We start from the raw sequence: 26,021 nt of genomic DNA, 5'->3' as shown, positions 1-26,021 counted from the left end.
GTAACAGGAACAGTCTCTACAGGGAAAAAGAAGACTTCCTATTTTTTACAAAGGTTATAGCTGATTTATTGAGTATTGGAATATTTTCAATAATTTTTCCCCTTTTCTCTTTTTTTAAAAAACAAAACATCTGGAAACAACTTTAAAGCATGTTTCAATTATGTTTTCAAACTCTGAATAAAAGCAGAGGCCGAGACAGCTAAAACATTATATGATCACACTGCTAATTTCAAGCGCAAGTGGAACCCCAGCACCTTATCTGGGGCTATTCCTGTTCTTGGGGGAGGTCCAGTGTGAGTGTCGCTAACACTTGGCTGTAAACGTGTTCATGGAGTTGCCGACAATTAATGCTGTTTGGACTTTTAAAATTTTTAATAAAAGGGTTTAAAAAAAAAAAACAAAAACAAAAACAAACAAACAAGCAAAAAAAACCAAAAAAAACCCAAAAAACCCCCAAAAAACAAAACAAAACCAAAAAACCCCAAAAAACAAAAACAAACAAACAAACAAACCCTAAAAAAAAACCCCACACAAAAAACCCCCAACAAAACTGGAAACCAAAGTTCCAAAAGGAGCGTGGGAGCAGCCCTCTCCCCCGCGAAGGGATTTTCCGGAGGTCGGTTCAGGGCAGCCCCTGGAGCGCTGCTCCGCCCCAGCCCCGTGCGTGCCGCTGCCCGGCCGTTCTGTGCCGCCGGGGCATGCCGGGGCTGTGGGCTCGGCCTGGCGCTGCGGATGGCGCCGGGCTGCAGGCCGCGCTCGGCGGGGCTGAGGGGCCTGTGCAGCCCGGCAGCCCCGGCCCGAGCACAGCGGGGCCGCGGGTGCGTGTGGGCCGGGCGGGTGCGGCCGAGGGGCCGCGCCGGGGCCCCGCTGCCCTGCCCGGCATGGGGCGACCCCTGCCCGGCACGGGCCCGGGGGTGCTGCCCGCAGCCCCGCCCGGAGCGCCCCGAGGCAGCCGCAGGAGCCCGGCCAGGTACGAGCCCCGCGGCCCTGCCCAGGCGCCTCTGCCCGCGGCCGCGCGGCTTGGGGGAGCTGGATGCGTTTCGGGGCCTTTCAGGGCCGTGTTTAAATGAACTAAGGCTTTGCCTGATTTTACAAAGAAATAGCTGCTTTCTCCCTCCTCCCCTTCTCTATGCCTCTCCCGTTCAGCTGTTTCTCATACATAAAGCGCAGTAGGGGAATGGTGTGGTGGCTGACTTGTTCTCCTGACTCTGGCCAGTCTTCCAGCTTGGCTGGAGCTGGGGCAGCAGAGGCTTTGCAGCTCAGTGTCAGTGGCAGGGATGGTAGGAAGCAGTCGTGGGTCCCCACAGAGCTAGTGAGACAAAAATCAAGGTGTATCTACGGCTGTCAAGGATTTACTGTTTGTTGGTGTGTGAGCAGGCACGTCCATGCTCACATACCCGCTTCCCTGTTAATGTGCATCGGAACTGGGTGTACCTGATACAGCACAAGTGCCGTGGGGCTGTTTTCTGTTCATCTCTTTTCCTTATTTGTAGAGGCTACTGAAAAGGGTGATAACTGAAGAAATGGGAAAAATACACTTACTGGTGTATAAACAAAGGAATTAGTGATTTTTATGGGGATGTCTGTGCGTGAGTCACTTACTATGCTGTGCAATGAATAAATGTCATAATTCTGTCTGATTGAGTTTATCAAAGCTGGAGATACCCTTCAAGCCATTCTGGTTTTGGAGACCTTGGGACCTTGAGTGGTTTTTTTCCCCTGTCAACTGAGTAATCTGCTTGAGATCCACAAACAAAGGCAGGATCTTTTCTCCCTTGTCTGGGAAGCTCTTCTTCCCGGCTGAGCTTTGTATTAATCCAGTTTGGTGTCATCTGCTTGGCACAGCATTCAGTAAACCAGACTGTGATTTACAGTGTTGCAGTCATGCAGTTTGTTTGCACAGGGCAGAACACTGGCATCTCATCTTTATTAGGATGACACTTGTCTTTTGGGAGAGTATATTCATCAAATCATCCTGATAGCAGTGTGTGTTGTGGCTCAGCAAAAATGGCTTTGGCAAAGAAGTCACAAAGAGTAATTGGGAACTCTGCAAATCTTCAAAGTCCTTACACTACAGGCATTGTTCACTTGCTGCATATTCTAAAATAGAATATTTGCATTCACTTGGAGAAGACATATGAGTTTCAGGTCTCTGAGATGGTGCCCCTGTTTCTGTGAGATATATGTTTGCTGGTCAAAATAGTGTAAAAGATCATAAAAACATTTATGGTTTTTTTACTTTCTAAGCACAAGTGCTTCAGTTTGATTTAGGTGATCTGGTGCTTCGTTCTAGTGAAGAATAGGGCTTTCTTTTGATAGCACTGCTGGTTCTGTTTCAATATGGCTTCATAAAATAAATTTATGTTTGCTCCATGGATCCATCACTGCTACATCTAACGGGGATGTTGGAGCAAAACTCCTGCTAGAAGAAACTCTTAGTCTGAGGCCTCTATAAAGTAACAGTAAGGATTGCTTCTGCAGGGTTAGCAGTTCTCAGTTTTGGAGAACAAATCCTGGGGGAGAAGAATGAGATGTGGCCTCCTCCAGATGAGTTGCCAGAATTCAGGAAGCCACACTGGTCCATTGTGTGGAGCATGCTGGGCTGCTCAGACAGTGACTTGTGCTGGTCTTGGAGAGGGGAGAGATGGGCTGAGTGGCACCCATGTTTGGGAAAGGGAGTTTGAATGGGGGAATGCTGGCTCAGCACAGAGCATTCCACGGCTGCCTGCTGGAGAAGCAGCAGTTTGTGTCCCCCCTTGCCCCTCCAGCTCTGTGTGCTGCCATCCTCCATTGCCACTCTGGTTTTTTGGGATGGGGGAAGGAAAGGAGAGAGGAAGAAAGGATGCTGAGCAAGTGTTTCTGAATTTGGAAGGAGAGGTATGTATTTTATCCTTAGTGATGCTGGGGAGTGCAGGGAAAAGGCCTGAGAATTGTTGTAATGAACTAAATCTTGTAACAAAAGAAGACCCCTTCCCTTTGATCAGAATAACACCTTCTTTTCTTGATTTTTAAACTGGCATTTCCCCCCCCCCCCACCCAATTCTGCTATTTTGTGCTATTAATCCTAAAATAGTCAGAATTCTTTGGCAGCAGTAGATCCATGCCTAGCTTTTTGTGCTATAGCTACTAAATTCCTCATAGGTTTTTTGTATTATTCTTCCCTAGGCAGGAAGACTACTTAGATTTTTAAAAATCTTTATTCTGTGTTTAAATTTATTTTGGCTTAACCACTTCTGAACAGTTAATATGACTTCTGCATATCCAGGCATTATCATAAATGCGTGGTGTAACAACCAGAGCAAGTAGGGTAAATCCACTACTTTAGGTGTGTTTTATGTGGAACTTAAGAATATTTTTGCATTCAACTAACTCTGGAACTTGTTCATTTTCTTGAAGCCCTATTCCACCTCTGGGGAAGGTAAGTTTTATATATGTTAATGTAAGATGTGTAGAAAATTTAGGAAATGCACATGGGCTTAGAGAGAGTTGGATAATACCTGTAGAGACTCTCAAAATGGGTTTAAAATTGTGCTTAGATAATGCATTAAATACATTATTAACATTTAGGTGATCTCTGTTTTCCACTTTTAAGAACAGATACACAGTTTAGTGGACAAACATTTGGAATTCACTGCAGCTGTTTTCAAGATGGCTCTTTGGAAGACATGATGTCTGCGTTGAAATTTTGGTGTCTGTTTTATTAAAGGAGAATTCCTAGTAAGAGATGCTATTCTGCCTGCAATAATATGGTTCTTATTGGACACAGAATCAGATCTGTGTGTATATTCCATAAAGGACCAGTGATTGTAAAGCACTGGCCTTTTTGAAACAAGTAACCTGTCTTTGCATGTGCATTGGTGAAAACAAATAATGCAAGAAAACTCTTATAAATACTTCTCTATGATGTGTAAGATGATAGATGTATAGAGATATAGATGATACACATATATATGTATTTGCAAGGTTAGAGCCTGAAAATTTAAAGCCCTAAAAGGAATGGAAAAGTGTATTCCAGTGAAAGAAAAGTGCATTATTCAATACAAACTTTGTGTTTTGCAGAGGCAGCAGGATTGTGACATAGTCAGCAACTGGAAAAATGCCAGATTCTGAAAGTAATTTGGTGTCTTCACATGTGGATGTTATAAATCGTACTTCAGTCTTGAGTGAAATGAAAATTTCAGATGGAAAGAGATCTGTTGAAAGAAGAGCAGTGACTCAGATTGGGAAGAATGGCTATCCTGACTCCATATACATAAATGCAGCTAAGATTTTCCAGGGCATTCGTACTGAAAGGAGTTCGGGCAGAATCCTGGTGCGGTACGGCGATACCTCCGAACCTCCCGTGGTGGCTTTTAAAGATGAGCATTCCAGGCGTGAATCCTATGAACTGGCTTTCAGAGCTCTCAAATGTAAGTACAAAACTCACCCAGGAATTGCTAACAGAAGTGATGCAGCAGAGAAAACATGGAAAAACAAATGTTCCATGTCTGCCTGACAGCAGAGATCTAGGGAAATTTTTGTTAAGCTTCAGGTTATTGCAGTCACAGATTCACAGAATATTCTGAATTGGAAAACACCTACAAGGATCATCAAGATCCCCATAAGGGGATCAATCAATCAATCAATCAATCAGTCCCCATAAGGGGACTGAACCCACAACCTTGGTGTTACTAGCAACCTGCTCTGACCAGCTGAGCTCATCTGAGTGGTTCTTTTCACATCCTAAGTGTTGATGAATATACATATTTACCAGACTGCTCATATCCCTCAAATATTTAAATATAGCTAAATGTTATTAGAATTTGTGAAATCAAACATTTAAAGCCTATTATTTTTCATGTAAATGAATTACACAGGGTTACTGCTGTTGGTGATTGAATTAGCCCTCAATTTACATGATGTTTAAAATTACAATTTAGTGACTGACTTCCATAGAATATTGTAGAGAGTGGCATAACTTGTCAACATTTTTTTCTTTCTACAGATCAAGATCTTCTTGAAGAAATGTTGTTAGATAGTAAGGTTTACCCATGCTACTCAATAGTAAGTGAACATTTTAATGAGGCTTTTTTTCCTGTGTTGATGTAATTAGTACCTTTTCTCAGGATTCTACAACATTCTTAAAACAACCTTTGTTGTTTTGAACTACATGACAGCCTTAGACTGAAATATTGCTGACCTTTTTACATAGTTGTCTAAAGCATCCATCTCCAAAGCCTGTTGTGAGATTCTGTTGTAACTGATTGCTGGAAGTCAAAGCCTTCAAAGGAAGAAGGTGGGAGAGCGAGCCATGAGCTGCAGTGCACCATAGTACTTGCTCAGTGATACTGTCCATGTCCATATGCTTTCCTTCCCAGCTGTGTCCCCTTCTGACCAGGGGAAAAAAAATGTTTCCTTCCTATCCTTGGGAGTTGGAAAACATGGAGTGAATCCCATCAGACAAAAAAATGCATTGACCCCATGTTTCATTTCCTGGGCAAACAGTACTGTATACAAATATTGTACTGGCAAAAACCAAAAACTGGTCCAGTTTACTCTCTCAACATGCTTTCCTTCTTTGACGTGGAAAGAAATTCTACAGCTGGCAGAATATTCTGCTGTTCTTTCCAGTTTTGTCTTTGCTGCCTTTGAAAATTGCAAGATAAACTTGAGCTGATGTGGATTGTGGAGGTTGATGTGAGCAGGCAAATGATCTAACAAATTATCTTTGCCTTGTTTTCATAAGGAAGTAAGACTTTCATGCTAACATCTTGTGTTTGGTGGTATTTCCCTTGAGTTTTCTAACTAATTTTGGTCATATTTGTGAGAAGGTGAGAATTTTAGAAGGCATAATAACTGTAAGAATTTCATGTAATGAGGCAGACAATAGTAACTGAAGTACAGAAATTATTATCCTTAAGCAGGAGATGCTCCCTGGTTTAAACATTTAGACAGAGAAAGGAAGTTTTATATATATATATATATCCCACAAGGAAAAAGGGTTATTACAACTGAGTGTATTGGATGCTACATACAGAAGAATCCCACAAGAGAGAAATTGATGGACAAGAAGTTTTTGTTAGCTTAGCTATTTAATAAATTACTTTATGAAGAGAAAATAATTTCAGAGTTTCAATTCTGATAACATTAGAAGTTAAGACACAGTATTTTATCTGTGTGCATGGAGAATGTTTTTAATTTTGATAATCTAAAAAACTTGTAAGTTATGTATTTGAGTTTAATTTTTTTTTTAAAAGAAGTGTTTTATTAACTCTCCACAAGTACTTTCCTATTCTTGCAAGTAAGCATTTAATGGTTTTTAACGCCTTTTGCATGTGAGACTGCTGTTTGATATGGATCTTTTTGCAGAAATAAGGGATGCTTTGTGTCCCTTTCTCCATCCAGTTGCTTTTCTCTTGCAGCCAGATGAGCTAACCAGCTTGCTTGTTGTGATGCTTTGTGACCTGCAAGACCGAAAGTTTGAAAAACGAAAGGTTTTTGCTGAAGAGGAACCTGTAGCAGAAGTTCAGGAAATAGGGCATTATTTATACAGGTATATGTGCAGAGCTATTTGTTGTTGATAGAGATCAGCAGAAATGAAGATTTGTATAATCAGTGCCTTTTGAAGGTAATTATTAAGCATGTCTTTCACCTTAAAATTAGTGAGGTTTTTTTTTTAATGAGAGACTAGTTTAGAGGCAAATGTTCATATTTATATGGTTATGAAAAATGCAGATAAGAAACCATCCTAATACTGTGGATTATTTTGCAGGCATCTTATCATATTTTGGCATTATTGAAACTTTCATACAATTCTAGGAAGGAAATCAAATATTCGGTAAATATTCATAAATGCAAGTGTAATAGAATCAAGAGGTCATGGAATGGAATAACATTTATCTATTCAACAGTACTTCTACTATGAAACTTTGTTAAATATTTATTATTTTAAATAATTAGAACAAAAACCAGAATACATAAACATTTTAATATTTATTATCTCTTCGATCAAACTACAAAAAACATTTTGTTTAACTCAAAAGGCATTTATTAGACAAAATTGTGTTGCTGCTGGATTTAGACTGTCCCAAAAAGTTCATTAATCTCTTAAGTGCAAGGTATTTCTGGAGGGCAGTGAGTAAGATACCTGAAGTAGTTCACCAGCAATTCTTACTTATTTTGAATTGTCATGTTATCAGGAATATGCGTGAAGCTTGTGGGAAGAAAAGACTGGAAATACTTTCTCAGACATTTTCATGTAATAATAAAAATAAAATTGACTCCTGGTTGCCATCATATTTGTATTGTTTTGTACAGGTTTAGGGGCCAGCTTTCATCAAATGCTCATTCTGCACATGTATGTATTTGCATTTTCAAACATGCAAATGAATCTGAAGGTTGTATTCTACACATTGCAATTCCAAAACATACTGAGGGTTTTTTTAGCTGTCTGAGAAAATGGATGTATTTGAGAGTCCCCTGCTGTAATTCCAGTCCTGCCTGATTTAAATAAAATAATCTTAGCTATTGACTACCACCATGCATCTGCTGTTGTCTGGGGTAGGGAACGTTCTGTAACTTTATTTTCTGTTGCAGCTTGCAGGAGAAGGTGTCCCTTTTGGATTTGGTTTGTGAACAAGATGGTTTTGTAACAGAAATGTTGCATGCTAACAGCTGATGAAAACATTTGTAAAACCTACTGAACTTGTGACTGTTTTTATAGGTATAAGACCAAACTGGCAGCTGCACTGGCACGATGTCGCATTAAATATGATGCTCTTTCAATTGAATACTTTGTACCAGAAACTATATCAAAGCAGGAACAAAGGACTTCTGCTGTACCTGTCTGTTTTTGGATAAACACATTTAAAATCAGGTATTTAAAGTATCATCTGATATTGATGTTTTTGCATAGGAAGTGATATAGTTTGCTACATACTTGTTTTAGATTTTCCAGGTTATATTTTTACTAGTAATTAAAAATTCTTACAGGAAAATTCTGCTTCGTGCAGTACCATTGCGTTATATTTTTTTGGTAGTTTTTATATATTGCAGTACTGGTATTTATACACTGTTTTGAAACAGTTCTTCTTACTATTCTGTTGCTTGTGTGGGTCTTTCACCAAATAAATAAAAAATAAAGTTAGAAAAAAATATGGGCGAGTTAACTTGGTGACAAAAAATAAGAGAAAATGTCTTTAAAAGCAGGTGCATTAGTGCAAACCATAATCTTAGAAAAGGATGTTAAAACACAATACTTAAACCTGCTGTTTATTCTGTAAGGATAATATAAACTTGAAATTAAAATACACATTTTAAAATCCTTGTATTCTGTAGGCTACTATATATATAACACTGCTGTTCCCAGTCTGTACTAACTGATACATGAACCATACCAGATTATCCTGTTATCTGTTTTCTTAGACAGGTAATCCATTTTATAACGTTTTCAAGAATTTTGTTTTATTACTCTTGTCTTGGATCAATGTTCAGTGCTTAGGCTGTAGGCTCTTCAAGATAATGTACCTTACTTTGGGTGTGAGTTTAGAGCCCTTAAATAGGAAATAAATAAAAGCTGCTCCTTTCATCCCATGTTTAATGTACTGTATAAACTTATGGCACTGTCTGAAACAGCATTTCAACAAACGTCTCTTGCTATATATACCTTCAAATCTTTATGATATTTGAATTGCTAACCTCAGCAGTTATGCCTTCATTACATTTACACAAGGATTCTTTCAGTATCAGCCATTAAATTTATTGGTGAGTTGGGCTAGATTGAAAGCAATTGAAAGAACTGAAGCATTCCAGCAGTGAATTTACTACAGCGTCTCCTGAGCACATGGACATTTCTGTTTTGATGCTTTCAATTATCCTCTGCAGACACATACCTATTTTTTAAATTCATTGTATCAGATTTATTAACTTAAGTGTTTCAGACCACAACTTACATGTCTAAAGGAGAGTAAGTTTCCCTCCTGCATTAGACAGTATGCATTTTATACCTATATATGTATGCATATGTATACACACACACAATAACAGAAGTAAAAAATTCTTACAATCAATGTAAACTATGTTGCTTAAGTAACTCTTGTATATTTAATGGTCAGAGTTGTATGTTAACAGCCTTGAAGATGTTGTCAGAGATTTGGAGATGAAGGGATTCACAAAGGTTGAATCTGTGTCAGACTTTGACCATTACACGTATGCTGTGGACCAACATTGCCATGATGTATTGGTTTTTCCTTCCTCTCTTAGAGAAGAACTGCTTAACTTAGATCTTTTTGCGGATTGCAAACTCTTACTGCAGGTGAGTTGATGTTCAGCCTTGAGTCAGATGATCTGCAAATTGAAATAATTGCTTTGCTTTAGAAAGAGGTTGTGTATTGTGTGACTATTCTATTAAATCAGTCAAACAGCAACAAACTCTCATAAGGTTTTGAACATTTGTGATAATTAGGTTACAAACTGATCCAGTTACTAAATTTAGCATACAAATGTCAATGTTTAATTGATAGCTGCAACTTAAGTAATTAAGTTAGTAGAATGTTTTAAATTTAATCTTAGAGCTGTTGAACTAAATACGAAAAGTGGTCAAAAGAGGCATCTCACTTCTGAAAATGTTAGGAAAGTTTCAGTATAACTCCATATGCTTTCCCTCAGTTAGTAGATAGTGGAATGCTATTGTAGTATTTCTTCCTTTTCAAATGCATGTTTGTGATGGAATGATCACAGTTCTTTGTATTTTCTGCAGTGTGGTTCCTTGATCTCCAAAACCCCCACTGGTCTTTTTCCTGACTTGCCACTGTTAGACTCCCCAGTGAAGTTTGGTGGGAGGTTTCTGTTCTAGAGTAGAGGTTTGCAGTAACCGTGCAACACCACAACCATGAATTATCTGAAATGCTAGCAGAAACACTTCAACCAGCATTTTTGCTAGATGTCTGAAAACTTTAGCCTCAAAATTTATTGCTCAACATAAAAAGTGATTCAGTATTCAATATTCCATTTCAGTTTGTATATTTTAAATACAATACTTACAGAAAAGTACTATAGATGACAGCCCTCTAGATAATGGAAACAAATCCTGAGTCTGACTACTTAAATGTATTCCAAATGAGTAAATAAAACCATCAAAACTTCCATCTCTGTGGGGGGGTGGAGTGGTGCTTGAAGGCTGTGTGGACATAGCCAATGATATGAATTTAAAGGTTTAGCACTTTGTTTTTCCCTTTCCATTTACCATCAGTTTGTCAGATTTGGTGCAAGACCTGGTATATGTGGTCAGTATCTTTGCTCCTTGCCTTTTTAAGTAATTTGGTAAAGTTTTCTCTTAATCACCAGTGGTACAAGAGCATTTACTCTTGTGGAGCTGTCTCTTGTGTTTTCTGCATTCCAATCTGCCACTCTGTTCTTCAAATTTCAGCAAAATATTGATCTTTGATCTACAAGGGCAACATTTCTCCTGTAATTATCATCAAGAGCTGTGTGAATAGTTTTGCATTTCTCTGTTAAGCTCCCTCAGAGGATGAATTCTCTCTGAATTGTGGCCAATGTTTGTCTTTTCTGAAACAAGCTGTTGGTAGGACTTCCTCCTTACGAGGATGATATGTGCTTTATTTTCACCTATAGATAGGTGAAAATCTATAGATGAAAATCTATAATGCTTTTTCATGCATTATTTAGAATTAAGTTATTTAAATTTATTGACTGCTTGGTTTTGTAATTTATTTAATTCTGTATTAGCAGATATCCCTGATTAGTTTTTTTCCTGCCTTCTTTTCCATTTCCTATGAAAACAATGGAAGACTTTCCTAATTTGGAAAAGAATGTTGGCATTCATGGAAACCAAGGGAGTTGATTGTACTTAAATTTTTGTGTCATTGTGTTGCAGGACAAGTCTCGCAGCCTTGCTGTGCACTCTGCACACGCGCTGCTGAGTGAAGGTGGTGACATTATAATGGCTCACATAGGCTCCCATCTGACCACTGCCCATATGTCAGTGCTGACAAACGACAGCAGCTCCAAAATTTTTGTTTGTGGTGTGAAATCTTCGGCAAAAGAAGAAGAACTGAGGAACAATTTCAGTCACATGGGATGTGAAAGTAGGTGCTAAAACAGTTGGTATCAAAGAAGTATTGTAACACAGTGATACAGTTTGTGATATTGTAAATATGGACTAGTTCTGTCAGAGCTCAGAGATCCCTTCTTTGGAGGCTTGGGGATGGCAGTAACAACTTTTTTGTCACAAGGTGAGTTGATAGCTCTTCAGCTGCAGTCAAGTTAACTACAGTCTCACCAGTCAATTGCAACCAAGTTAATTGCATATCATAGATGCAAGGTCCTGAAATACTGCTGATTTTTTCTGTAGAACTGGCCACTACGTAGCAATTGGTGTAGCTGGTAGTGGGGAACTTTTGGTGTTCTGGCTGTTTGTTTTCAGTCTGATTTCCAGCTGTTTGAGAGTGTTAATCCAAAACACATGCACCAGTTCAGTTTACCTGGGGGACACTATCAGGACAGAATGCAGCAAGACTGCAACCCCATTAACTGTCTTTTCAGTGGAAGATGCAGCCTTTCAATCTGTTTGAAATCCATAGGCCATACTGTGGAGAATCTGAATCTAGCAGGCTCTAGCTTTGTTGAATTCTGCGTAACACCACAGTCTCTTCACCTCTGTCACCTGTAGGCAGGCTTGCTTGCAGTCTGTAAGTGTTGAGTTTTTCCTGTTTTTCAGATATTTGGTTGTTACATGAAGACTTTATTGAGCTTCAACCAACAGACCCAAGACTTGAAAAGGCAAAAGTTATTTTGCTGCTACCACAATGCTCTGAACTGGGTGCTGGCAATCCAATGGAGCTTATTTTAAGTGAACACAGCGGTAAATTTTGATAGAATATCTAGCTCATGCTTTCTGGTAGAAATAGATCCAGGTATTGTGGTCTAGACAGTGCAGGTGTTTCTGTAAATTGTATAATTTTATTAAAGAAACCTTCCTTATTTCAATTACCATAAAATATATAAATTAACTTGCATAATTCTGTGACTGCTTCAGATTGATAATATGAAAGTTTGAGGGTGATTCTGGGGAGCAGAGTGTGTATAGCTTTTTTTGAAGTAAAAATATATAGGCAGAAAATTTATTTGAAGATACCGACATGTATATAATTTTCTATTTGATTACATTCTTTTATTGACTGTATAAATCCTTTCACTGTACAATTTTCATTAACTAGATGCAAGTAAGAGACACCAGTAATTACAGGTAAAGAAGTAAAGCAAATAAACCAGGCATTCCTTGGTATTCTAATTTGTAAAACCTACCTTCCCACTGCACCAGTAATAACCAGGTCTGCTTCTGCAAACAGATGAATTTTTAGACACGAATACAAATTGCAAGACTAAATTTACTACTCTCTGCTTTTAGATGCAGGATTGCTACGAGACCTTTTCCAGGGATTTGTGTCTGAGGATAAACTCAGGATTCTTACTGAGAGGCAGCTTAATGAGTTGATTCATGCACTGAAATGTAAGTGTGCTAGTTTCCCAGTTTCTGGGAAGACTCTGTGCTGTCAATTCCATTGTATTATCACCAGTTTTAATATAGTTAAAAATGCACTAATTACTCTATTAATTAAGAATAAGCAGGTACCCAAACCCCCTGAACAATGATTTCCTCCAGTCTGAAGGTGTTCCTGTGTCCTAGTATCCACCAGACATTAATATAATACTCTTCAGTACTGTGTAGAGAACTGGCTTATGGCTTAGTTATACTCTGCTTTAGAAATTCGGCAATGTGGTGTCCCTCCGTCTGCATGCTGCCACTTTTTTCCTCTGTCCTTTGTTAGCTGTGTGAAAAGACTGGAGACAGCTTTGACTTTGTGCTGAAACCTGCAAATATTTGAAAATATTTTAATTATTTAAAAACATTAGAGATCAGGAGGTAAAATAATTTTTATGATGCTTTTAGTCCTTATCAGACTACTGTCAGTATGAACAATCTGAAGAGTAAAAAAGTTGTGTTTTGTTTTGTAGTTAACAAAGTACAAGCTATTGTTTACTGCACTTGCTCAGTTTACCCAGAAGAAAATGAACTTGTAGTGAAAAAAGCACTGGAATCTGGAGTGGAGGGAGATAAACGACCATATAGGTACAGAATGAGTAGTTTTATCTGTGGAAGAATTAAAGTATGACTTTGAATTGTAGCGTAATTCTTATTCTACACTGATATGTATCTTGCATGAAATTAAAATAGCTTTTGCTGCCTGTCATGCCATTCTTTCTGTTTATGAGATTCCTTAGCAGTATTCTATTGACTTTCTCATCTAATATTTTTGTTCATCTGAAATTAAGATGGAAGGAAAGCATCACTGGTTGGAAATAACATTCTTCAGATAGAGCTATTGCTATTATTGTATTAGTATTCAGAGAATGAAACTAATTTGCTAGCATGCTCTCTGCTGCTGATGTAGAATGATCAATTTCAAAGGAAAAAGAAATGAAACCTTAAACTGTAAGAATCATAGAGAAGAATAAGAACCCTTTGGTGTAGATTGCTCATTGCTGTGTTCAGATGAATGACTTCTGGGAAGGACAGGTTACAATAAGAGACCATCCTGTGCAATCATGGGAAAAACAAAATTATATGAAAAAAGTATGTATGCTGTATACTTCACATGTAGTTATAACCTGTTAGCTATCACCCCTGTCAGCCAGAGGAATTGTTAAAACACTGATGGGTATTTTCTGTATTTTCCTTTCAGTCACATAAATCCAAACAGTTGGCACTTAGTTGCAGATGGATACAACAGTGGATTACTGGATGCAGTAAAAGAGTTTATGTTGTAAAAAGCACAGAAGAGTAACACTATAGTTTTAGATTTTATATTACCTGAGTTAATAGTCTGGCTATCAAAGGGAAAGGTACTGTGGCTCAAATACTCCATGTAACTAAATTTTGCATGATTAAAATAGTAGATATCAACTGTGGTCAGTCCAAAGAAGGTTTAAAAGTTGTATATTATTCATAAGATACAGTGCAACAAAATGCATATTTTTTCAAATTCACTGATAGAAAATAGCAGTCTGCTTGATTAGTTTTTACAGTAAGTGGGATGAAATCAGGGTATGTCTTGCCAATGATGGTGTGCTAGACCAAAAGCATTTATGGCCTCTTGCTTGTGTTTTCCTTTGGAATTTGAAGTTTTCTGGAGTCTGTCTTGATCTCTGTGCAGCTATTACTCTATGGGGAGAACTTGGGGGACCTTGGAATGTAATGGTCTCTAAATTATTGAATATAACTAATATGTAAATTCATAACATAGAAAAGAATTTTTATTTAAAAAAAGTTCCTGGAGCTCTAATTATTTTTTAAATCCCCCTTGTGTAAAACACCTCCCTGCCAACAAACCCAAGCCAAAACCTGTTCACTGTTGTGCAGAAGCATCATGAATGTTGTCAAACCACCAAATCATATTACACTTTCAAAAAGGCAATCTTGGATGGTAAGAAAAGGACAATAAAATTACATTAGGATTTTTTCAGACCTGAGCAAATTTCTGACTGACAATTGATTGAGTTTCATAAATGACAATTTCAGATTCAGTTCCTCCTTCACTGTTGTGCAGTATCTTGGATGTTTCATCATAGTCCTTGCTACAATAAAGCTGCTGGTAATCAGCACAAACACAGCAGTAAGAGAATGCCATAAATAAAATATAGAGAGTGATCATGCTTAAGATGAAAGCTCAAGCCACTTAAGATGCATGTACTACTTACAAAAGTTCCTTTTACACTTTTCTTAGAATTAATTAGATAATTTATTTGACTAAAACAGTGCAGTATAGAATGAAAGGCTGTTGCAGAATTACTAGCCCTCATGTTCACAGTAGTACCTTTGAGAGACAAGTTTTATTATAAAACTTGTTTTATGATCATCAAAGATCTACTGAATATTAATTCCCTTTTCCAAGAAAATTGAGGGCTTTCAGGAAGCTCTTACAACATTTTTGCTTATGTGCATTTTATCTTTTGGAATTACTCTGCAGTACTGAATTGGTGCCAAACAAAATAAGGCTCTGTTGGAGTTTGGGGTCACACAGCTGGTTTTAGGGCTGTGCAGTTTTAAGGGTGATTTCAGACATGTTCAGCTGAACTTACCTTCAGGATATGACAATTTACAGCAGCAGCTTTGCCTAAAGTAAGGGCACACATGGCAAACAGGTGTGTATAGAGTGGTCTAAACTACTCGTGCATTTTGCTTTACCCTATCAAATTTGAATTAATTTCTGCATCATTTTTCAGGATCATTGAAGAGATTCCTGGTGAACAGTAACTTGTATACCTCAATAAAAGATTACCACTGGTTTTTTTTTCATTGAATAAGCTTATGTAAAATCAAAAATCTGTGTCATAAGACATAAGAGCTTTATTTAGTAATGCGAGGAGGATTTGAACCTTGTAGCCTGTTTTATCAAGTTCCAAGGAACATAGGAAAAAAAATCCAGATCGTGGTGAGAACTTGGAAACAAACAGTTTTGCAGACTTCCCGTTAAAAGTGAACTAGCCAGCCAAATCAGGATATTGCTTTCAAATATTGAATACATTCTCTGTAACCATCTTTGAATAAAGCTCTGTCACAAGAGGGTTAGTGGACATTAAGGAGTAGGACTCTATCTTACAGTCCTCAGTGAAGAGGAAGGAATTATAATTACAAAAGGACATTTTGATAGTGTTTTTCTGTACTGAGACAGCTTAGTGTAGCTTGCTAGCCTTATGAGCCAAGTCCTTGAGACTGCTTTATAAAAACCAGGCATTTCTGGATTTCAAGAACAGGAGAAGAGGCTAGTTCTTGCAAAACTGTAACATTGGAGAAAAAGCACTCAATTAGAACAAATAGCAAATTTTCCTAACCTAAGATTTTTAGCTTAGATAGGTATTTATTATGATATTTATTATTGTTATTATTATTATTATAACTCAAAGTCAACACCTCTACAATTTCTACAAGCTCCTTCGTGTTTTCAGACCATTCCCCAACTTCAGGGCAACTTGATAACTCAGTAATTGCACATCTGAGAAAGAACATAGCTCTTCATTGTCATATTATGTATTTATTATCTGGTGATTAATATTCTTAATAATTGGGGGGGGGAAAGGAATTACTGGAAAAAGTTCTAAAAAGATGAATTCTCATGCCTTTCTTGAATTGCAGTTTTAAAAAATTATGATAAAGCTATGTTATCGACAGACAAAATTTGAAAATTACTTCTAATGTATCCTTCTTTACTTCCTTTTATATTCTTAAATAGTATTTTCTGGTTTTCCATTTCCTTTTTACAGGCTTATTCCTTCTATTTTTTCTACTTGCTCCAATTCAGAGTCTTCCACTGAAATGTTTTTCAAAATAGAGCCATCAGAAATTTCCAGTGGTTGTTTCCTAGCTGTTCTAGAGAGAGAGGTAAGTTATGAAAACAACCATTTAAAATCACTTCACAGAAGATGAGTACTGCAACTTTCCACAGAAGAATAAACAAAATGGAACATTTGAAATAAAATTCCTGGCTGCTCTTTGGTTGTCTCAAGACCAAAAGACAGCTGAACAGTTGAAATGTGCCACTTTTGGAATTTTATACTGAGCACAGGTTTAAAAGATGTGCCTGTACTTCTGGAACAGAAGCAGACCCTTGGATCTAAGTTAGTGCCAGCAAAATCTAGGGGAAATACATTGCTGTTATCACACTTTGGAATGAAATACACAGCTTGATTAGACTCAGGATAAATGGTATCTAGTAAATGTATTTGTTATATGTGTCACCAAGATTTTCCAGTATCCAAGCAGCTGAAATCTTAATCCCTACACATGACACTATTATAATTTGAATAAAATAGGTATGAGTAGGTTTCCTTCCCAAACTAAGGCATGTGCAAATCTAGCTTGAAAGGCAGGGGACTTTTGCTGAGTAAATGGAAATGGCATGATTCCTGAGGAAAGGCCTTACAGGGCTAGTTTGCATCTCTGAGCATCAACATTTTCCTCTTGTCTCTAAGAAAAACACACATTTTTTCCATCAAAAGTGGAAGGGCTGTGAGGAAGAACTAATCACAATTTCATTGCAAATTAAAGATAGGAGATCTTGGTTATTTGTACCATTTAGTGTCATATGGCAATTACAGTGCTTGAAAGAAGCTTGCCTCTTGGAGGAAGTTAGATTTTATTAAGGGTAAGAGAATTACATACGAAAAGCCCTTCAACTTAACTATTATTGACCTCTTTCTTTACAATATTAAATATTTTAAGCTTGGTCTGAGTTTTAGTTACTCATGCTATGTGCATCTCTCTACCATATTGCCTGTCTCCAGAGAAACAAACACTTTTGTTGCAGGTAGTTAATCCAAGTAATTTTTTTGGGTTGAATTCTAATACAAAGAAGCAATTGCTCCAATGGCCAGTTTTTAGGTGATTCAGCAAATGAACATTTTCCACAAAATAGAAAACATGTATTTACAATTTTAACTGAAATTCTTGTTTACAGAAACATTCTTCTTAGCTAGTTTCTCCCCCATTGTTTCTCTTTATATACTTGGATGTTGACCTGGTTCCTAGTTTGAGTTCCTTGCTTACGTATTTTGAGCAAGAACTTTCATTACTGTGAAAGTTATTCATGTTTAATGTTACTGAAATTTCTGTATTTTAGTAAGTATTTCTGATACACACACACAATGGATCTTTCATTCTTACTGGCACATTACAGAGCAGGTCAGTGTGGAAATGTGTTGGTCTTGACTTGGGTGGAATTAATTTTCCTCACAGTGACTGGTGTGGACCTGTGTTTTGGATTTGTGCTGAACACAGGGTTAACAACCTAGAGATGTTTTTGTTATTGCTGAGCAGGGCTTACACAGAGCCAAGGCCTTTTCTGCTTTTCATCCTGCCACACTGGTGAGGGGACTGGGGGTGTGTGGGAGGCTGGGAGGAGACACAGCCAGGACAGGTGACCCCAACTGACCAAAGGGATATCCCAGACCGTGTGAGATGGTGCTCACTGCATAAAGTGGAGGGAAGGAGGAGGAAGGGAGGACTTTTACAGTAATGGCACTGGTCTTCCCAGGGAACCACAGCCTTTATCTTAAGCCAGGAGTTCCCTAGCTTTATTTACTCTTCCAGTTCCTTCCCTGATACTGTTGGTGGGGGACTGAGCAAGCGGCTGTGTGGGGCTTGGTGATGAGCTGGGGTTAAACAGCTGGTTGCTAAGACAGACACACAATACAGAGCCCAGAACTGAGTTTCCCCTCTTTGGGTCAGTAGAGAAGAAAGCCTCAAGAGCAAATGCTCCAGTACCTCTTTACACAAGTCAAGTTCTTAATTTTGTGAATAAAGAGTTTGGTTAGCATTTATCACATGTGACTTAAGTACTTCTGCTAGATTCTACTCTTTTTCTCATGGAGTAAATTCTGAGAAGCTCTGTAAAAAACCACACATTTAGATTCATTAGATTCATTGTTGTTTCCTGTGAAATTTTCAGAAAAAAGTGTCTGCGAAAGACATTTTGGCTTCTGCTGCAGCAAAAGCTCTCCTAGGTGATATTGTTGAAGAAAAACCAAAAGAAGAGGTGAAAAAGCCAAAAGTAAAACAACGTAGACGTAAGGCTGCTGCTAGTGATAGCAAGCCAAAAGCTGCAAAGGACCTTCACCACCACACTGGAGCTAACGTTAAGGCTGAAGTTCCTGTGTCTAAAGCAGCCAGTAAGATACAAGAAAAGCAGGTGTGCCCCACAAAAGCAGGCAGTAACACTCCACAGAAGACTGTGCAAGGGAAAAAGGCAGCCAGTGACACACCACAGAAGACTGTGCAAGGGAAAAAAGCAGCCAGTAACACATCACAAAAGACTGTGCAAGGGAAAAAAGCAGCCAGTGACACACCACAGAAGACTGTGGAAGGGAAAAAAGCAGCCAGTGACACACCACAGAAGACTGTGCAAGGGAAAAAAGCAGCCAGTAACACACCACAAAAGAATGTGCGCCGAACGAAAGCAGCCAGTAACGTATCTGTGCCTAAAGCAGCCAGTACCACACAGCAAAAGAAAGTGCCCCGAACAGACAGCTGTGTGGAGCTGAAGAAATCTGTGAACCCTGATTGACACAGACCCCCACTGAAGGTGCAGAAGCCAACATCTCATCTGTCACCTCTGGGCAAGGTGTATGAGAGACAGACCCTGCTCAAAAGACACGCACAGAACAGGGTTGTACTGAAGGCCCCAACACTCACTTTGCCTTCACTGATAACACCATATGAAAGGTTGTAATGAAACAAACCCAGTGTATCAACTTAATGTGGCTTTCCTGGCCAGACTGGAGCACAGGGTCCAAGTGGTTGGATATTTCCACCACCCTGGTTATGAACCTTCAGACTCTGCCCTCCCATTGTAAAGAAGATTCCTATATATTAATCAATAGTCGTGAATTACAGTATATACTTATGGAAGGATAATCTGGCCATGGGAAAGATATTTTATGGGCTATGTATATAGAAATACCCATGTTAGATACTAACTTTTCGTCCAGTAATCACACTTTAAGTGAAGGGAATTCAGCTGCCTAAGGCTGATAGATTGTTGGGGGAAGTGAGGTCAAAAAATATAGCCCCTTGCTATACACTTTGAAGTGACCAGTTAAATCATACACCCAACCCCTCACTGTATCTAAACCTGTACAGGTAATCAGTTTCAAATTGATGTTTTTAAAGTGAGACTGAATTTTTTTAAAGTGGCCTTTCTTTACAAGTGCTAGATACCATTTTTGTGAGTTTCCACTTAAGACTGATGCATAGAAAATAAGCCTTGTATTTCTAAAACTAGATGTGAACTTTTGTACAGGAAACTGGCCAAATACATTAAAGCCCATGCATAGGCTTTCTAGTGTGTTCTCTTGGTTTCTTCTTAATTGTGCATTGAAATACTAACAGTGAAAAACAGATAAAATATTCTCATGCTAAAAAACTACTGAATTGTCGTCATAATGTCACATCAGACTATGTCATGGTTCATAACTGCTTTTTACCAATTTCTTAGCATAAACAGTTCTTAGTTGAAAAGAACTGCTACTGTCAAAGCAACATTTTTACAAATGTTACCACTAGTCAGCTGAATAATGACTGGACAAAGAGTAGCTGCCTGTCTTTGGAAACAGCTGTGGGCCTCTAAGCTACTCCCTTTTGCTAGCAAAGATAAAAGAACTGTAAAATATCTACAGCTGTCTTGTAATCTGAGTAGAGGATAAAAGGAGGCACAGAGATACTTTCAACAATAAATCTGATTTGTATCTAGAACTTGTAAAAATGAAAGAGACAGCACAGCAATACAGAAAGGTATCTGTGGCCCAGAAATTTTCCTCTAGGCAACCATTTCAGATACTTGGGAAGAGTGTTGCCAGGAACATCACCACTATAGTGTGGGATTTAACCAACTGGACATACGGGTCTGGATTTAGATAAGGCAGAGAAAATGTTATAACATCTCTATTTTGTCTTCACCTGCACCAGTCAGTGACTGGATCAGCAGTACCTTTTTAAGAAAGGATGTGAATGATATTACCCCAGCAGTGTAGACAGCAGGCTTTTGTTCATCTGATGAATATCCTTGCTTCATTGAATCAGTGAAAATTTCTTATAGCATTTTAATCTGGGCCAGCTGTCCTATACAAAGACATCCCTCACCTTCTGCATATCCCTGTGAGCAATCCATGCTCCTTGCCTGTTCCAGTAACACAATGAACTTTACTCTTATTTCTGAACAAACCTGTAAGGATAGATTTAGACCCATACACCTGCCATGTGCAGAACCAGAAAAAAAAAATTATTTCAAAACCATCTAGGAGATGGAGAGATTCTGCATGTTGGATGGAAGGAATGGACACTATGGATTTTTTTTTCCCAATATGGTTGTTAAATTCCTGAAATAAACTTAAGAGATTCTGCAGTTAAATAATGATTAAAAAAATATCAAGATCTGTATCATTCATTATTAAAGCTGAAATTACTTGTAAAACAACAGAATTTCTGGGCTACTTACCTAATATGTGCTGTGATGTCCCACACTTGGACTCATCTTGCTTTCAGGAATTTGCACTTTTGACATAGTATGGAGGTTAAACCAGTCAGAATCTTGATGTCTTACCAAGAATATCAGAGAGTGAATATTTCAACTGCAGGTCAGCAGCTTACTTTGTAAGCATGGACCATCACATGGTGGCAACACCTGGGACTGACTTCAGATGGCTTGTAGGTAGATGCCTGTAAGAGTCTTTTTACAATGAAACTGTATCTTATGTAACTATTTTTCTGTAATCCAGTTGTTTATTTGTAATTTTCAACTAGAAACTGTTGATTCAGATTTCATAGTAGTGCTGTTGCCTCTAAACCACCAGTATGTTTTTCCCTTCCCTCAGCCACCATTTTGAAAATAATTTCGCAGTTTCATGGAGCAGTAACAGTTGAGACAATCACTTTATGCAGCTAAATTTATTCTCAGAACAGATTACATTTAAATATGGAGAAGTGGTCAACAGCAGGGAAAATTGTCCTTTTTGTTGTCAGTCATGTACTTTTATGTAAGACTGGGCTCTGCTAATAAACTTTGTTGTGTTTCCTTCTGTCTTACTGTTGTTAAATCAAACCTGCATGGGCTGACGGGACAGCACACGTTGTGGCAATGTGTTAATTAATGAGCCCAAGAAGGGAGTAATGCATTCAGGGGTAATGCTGAAATGCTGAGCCCGTACTGGCTCTTGAAATGAGAATGTTCTCTTTTCCATGGGTGATGCACCAACACTTTTAGATTCCATGGTAAACGATCTATGAAATGATTGATAAAACTAAGAAATGTAGAACCCTTAGTGACAGCACTGGTGTGAGCTATTAGATACTCCACAATTTTTGTTCCTCTGCCACTGAAGGGCATAATATTTCTGTAGGTACAGGTGACTCTGCACAGGAAGTATATCACTGAGCCTTGTTTTACTGTGAATGGATTCTGTTTTTGTTATTCCCAGTTAACTACCCTGTAGGTGGCCTCCATAGCTTTGCATCTCCCACACCTCCTTGCTCCCCTGTAAATGAAACAGTAAGTGGCTTAAATAAAACCTACAGCCAGCACTACAGATTTCAAAAGAAAGGCTTTTATCTATTAGTCATTGACTGTGAATATAAATCTCCTTGCTTCTGCAAGGGGGTGTGTTAATGACATGACTGACTGACATGATACCTCTAACTTACTACTTGCATTGAAAAAAATTACCAAGTTAGTTTGCTTTACATGATTCTTCTACAGACTTCAATAAAAATGTGACTATAAATAATTACAAAGCCTGCCTTTTTTTAGGCAACCTATAGTATACAGAGTGGAGAATGTTACAAGAGCACATCCAGTAAAGACAATACATCAACATAATAAAGCAGGATATTTCAGTAAAAATAGAATAAATAAAATAAAAATATTTTAAGCTGTATTTAACAGGTTAAGTTAGAATATGGCATCAGACATACAAGGCATAGTGAACATGGCTGCCGGCCTACAGAATCACTAGGTATTATAAAAAATGCATAGATAACTGAAGGGTTGCTATAACATCAACTAGAACAGTTGCAGTTGCTCAAAAACACACACACGCCTCATACATACTTTTTTTGGCCATGGTCTGAATATATTGTGAAACAAAAGATAATCGGCTTTGCAATATTAGGCTCTGATTCTGCAAACACCTGGGTGTATATTAAATATTTTGGAAAATTAGGAGCTCTACTGAAGCAAAAAGGCCACATATAGTCAAATCATCAAGCACACTACTTAAATATTTGCAAAATCAACAGCATTTTGTTAACAGACATAAACCTCTTAAAACATACACTGGCGAGTGGTGTACAGCTTTTCAAACCCCTTTCTGTCTTCTCCTCAGCCCTGCCTGCAGTTGCATCTATTGCTAACCAGATGTTCTAGCCTTGACAACACACATGTAGAACCTTTACACTGCTGTTTGCTAAGTGTTGGTTTAGTTAAAGAGAGTCTGGATCTCTCTTGGGGAGAATCAGCATGGTGCAGATGCAATGACAAAATTTAATTACACTGTTTAAAATTAGTTGACTGCTGTACAACAGTTGCCAATCCCAAATCACAACGTTGTCAGCAGGAACTTTAAAAAGACACTGTCAAAGTATTTAATATAAAATAAAATGTGAATCACTAGCACAATGACAAACAAGGAAACTTTTATCTCCTAACTTCACAATCCTACCTAAGGGTACCTGTTAGCCACCATGGTTTGAGAGCAGTCATCCCTGGAAATATTCAAGACCAGGTTGAATGGACAACTTTGTAAGGTGAAAAGTGACCCCCAGTAGGGTTTGGAACTAGACATCCTTTGAGGTCTCTTCCAAACCAAACAGTTCTGTGATTCTGTGCTAGGAGGTGAGTTTTACACTGCTCCCAGCAGAGGTGACTGGGATCAGCACTGGGAACTACAGAAGCTACATGCAAGCTGCCATCCCCATGCTTTGTGATCTGGCCCCGTGGTCAGTTCAGCCACGGGTACTGCTGAAGGGGGTGGGTTTGTTTGCACCCCTCCTCTCCAGCTCTCCCTGTGTACTCAGCATAAGCAGCTTCTCCAGCTGTACAGGCAATAGAGGTGGTGCAGAGGACGTGGCAAGAGCGTGAGCCTTGAGAGGGGAAACAGTTGCTTCAGTGCCTGAGGTGCAGAATCGTGGTCATGAAGAGATCTGAGATCCGTAGAGGATCAGCTCTTCAGAGGGTATTGTAGAAAGCTAAATTTAATTACAATAGTTGCATAGCCAGCCTTCACCTGACACTTGCTCATACATCACACTGAGTTTGGTAATGATCTTCCTGCATTTTTCAGTGCAGAAACTTCTTGAATCATCATTATTTTCTTGTTGTGTTCCTAAGTTATGCCGCCAGGTGTGGTCATTAATTTCTTCAAACAAGGAAATAAAAAAGAAAATAGTTTGTTTATAACAGTCTCTTGCATGTTAAAATAAGAAAAGAGTTATTGTGAGTTATTGTAACAATAACTTTGCCAGTGCTCCTTTATCACAAGATTTGCAGACTTGGGAGACAGTTACAGTCTGGAACCTAGCTATAAATGGAGGCAAAACATTTTTAACACTAGTTAAACATACTTAATGTTCCATTTCCAAAATCTGTACCAATCTGCAGGTTTAGATGGAAGATGACAAAGGAAGAGACTGAAGATGCATGACTGCATTTCAAAATCAGCCTGAGGTACAGTTTTGAGGGCAATGCTGGGCTGATTTTGGTCTGCAGGTGTGTAAAGCAAATCATTTAGATGAAGTCTTTGGAGCAAAAGCAGTGAAATCCAATTGTACTACCTGAAACACCACCCTGTTAAAAAACAACTCTCTTCTTATTTTGTTACAAGAGAGTTAAAAGTAAAATAAATTTCAGGAAGTTTTGTAAATAACAAGAAATGTAATTGTTCTTCTTCTGGCATGCTAAGTATTCAGCAACAAACTTTGAGGGGAAGGGGGAATTATGCAACCAGACAGTGAACTGAAGATTTCATCAAACACTTGTGTAGAAAATGTATGGAATAGTTTAGTCTCTATAACAGTTTTAAGAGAATAAAATCACTAACTACTACTTCTTATTCCTGATTGGTTTGAGCCCTCCATGATCAAACTATTTTTGTGGAATTAATGATAGATTTAGGAGAATAAATTTAACAGCCAGCAGTTGAATTTGTATGTTTAAAGCTTAAAAGCTTCAGTGGATCACCCTGCAACTCAATTACTGAAAACACTTCTGGATTTTTCATCACTGGTTTGTTTTAAACAAAATTCTTCTGTAAGACCATAATGAGCAACCAGAAGATGACATAATGACACTATGATTCAAAAACATGTCAGGGAGATGTTAAAGTAGTTGCTAGACCAATGCTGACAGACAATTTAAAACTAACAGATGCAGTTCTGTAAAAAATAAAAACTTGGTATTTAATCTACAGTAATTCAATGGTTGCTAATACTTGATACCTATTCCAGTGTTGAAAACAGAGCAAAGTGCTGTAGGATTTAAGATTGGTTTATGATAAATCCAGCTCAAGAAGGTGAAATTTTTAACTCAGGCATCATTCACTCCAAGGACTTTAGCATGAGTTCACTGGGAGGGACGTGGCCATATTCTCTTTTCTGTGTGAGTTTAGGTAATGTTCATGTATTTACAATCAAACAGACCTTCCATTGCCCATGATGTAACTCACTGACAGCAAAAAAAATTATTCATGCTTCTTTTCATATCACATGATGGTGGCAAGAACGAGAGAACATGCTTGTCTAACATTGCTTCGACAGGGGTAAATTCTCTGAAGAGAAAGCATCAGCAACTGAAATGGAAGGTCAGACAGCGTCCATTCATTTCCTTAGTGTAGCTACTGCTATCCTCAGTCAAATGGCAGGAGAATCTTCTCTCTGAAGCAGCTATGGCATCTCAGGGACTGGGCGTTTCTGTTTCAAAGTGTCAATGAGAGACAGGACTCCTCTTTTTACGTTGGTTGTAACTCTCCTGGTCACCGAGTCTGCGGGCGGCGGGGGCGGCCGGGCTTTCTGTGAGGGAGGTCTGGCTACCAAACACTTCTGATACCGCAACTGCAACACAGCAAACCATTCTGCAATCATTACCAGATCAAGTAACTTCACAGGCCATTTTAAATACACTTCTAGTATGTTCTCTAAATATTGTCAAATATCTCCTTCGACTGTGACAAAAAGCTCAGCTGAAGTGAATGGGAAATTGGTCTGCCAATGTTTGGGCAGAAAGTGTCCATTAGCACACAACAAATATGGGTACAAATCGTATAAATACCCATTTGAAAACTGAGAAGTAAGTTTTCTGGGTTCAGTTATCCTTGAAAAAGGATTATTTTCTGGATTTCATAGTGTGACTCCAAGCAAAATGTTTTTTTGGCATTAGATTATTTGTGTAGTGAAAGAAAAAAATTCTAATTTACATAGATGT

General features: G+C 38.3%; 2 protein-coding genes across 18 annotated transcripts in view; one reads left to right on the top strand and one right to left on the bottom strand.

Annotated features, from left to right (window-relative positions):
• The first annotated feature begins 4,078 nt into the window (after positions 1-4,078).
• On the top strand, positions 4,079-21,623 carry NSUN7 (NOP2/Sun RNA methyltransferase family member 7). Of its 3 annotated transcripts, none has more exons than XR_010361353.1 (11): positions 4,079-4,409; positions 4,985-5,043; positions 6,402-6,532; positions 7,703-7,855; positions 9,109-9,292; positions 10,874-11,084; positions 11,717-11,860; positions 12,407-12,508; positions 13,015-13,129; positions 13,743-13,902; positions 16,321-16,438. XR_010361353.1 is itself a non-coding variant. In XM_064418323.1 (11 exons), exons 1-11 carry the CDS (start codon positions 4,097-4,099, stop codon positions 19,116-19,118), a joined length of 2,013 nt encoding a protein of 670 aa, XP_064274393.1. In that variant the 5' UTR covers positions 4,079-4,096; the 3' UTR covers positions 19,119-21,623. The 3 variants fall into 3 exon arrangements, 2 of the variants coding, with proteins under 2 accessions (XP_064274393.1, XP_064274392.1); XM_064418323.1 differs by lacking the exon at positions 13,743-13,902 and adding an exon at positions 18,504-21,623 and having other exon boundaries at positions 9,241-9,292; XM_064418322.1 differs by lacking the exon at positions 13,743-13,902 and adding an exon at positions 18,504-21,623.
• APBB2 (amyloid beta precursor protein binding family B member 2) overlaps positions 21,481-26,021 on the bottom strand; it is a 162,821-nt gene continuing 158,280 nt past the window's right edge. For all 15 annotated transcript variants that reach the window (XM_064418307.1, XM_064418317.1, XM_064418319.1 and 12 more), the window contains one exon: positions 21,481-25,651. In XM_064418307.1, coding sequence (XP_064274377.1) covers positions 25,484-25,651 — 168 coding nt within the window. In that variant the 3' untranslated portion in view covers positions 21,481-25,483. The remainder of the gene's footprint in view (positions 25,652-26,021) is intronic.

The sequence above is a fragment of the Passer domesticus genome, chromosome 4 (genome assembly GCF_036417665.1).
Source record: "Passer domesticus isolate bPasDom1 chromosome 4, bPasDom1.hap1, whole genome shotgun sequence".
Lineage (NCBI taxonomy): Eukaryota > Metazoa > Chordata > Aves > Passeriformes > Passeridae > Passer > Passer domesticus.
Note: the sequence above shows the minus strand (reverse complement) of the source record. Positions and strands in the feature narration are given on the sequence as shown.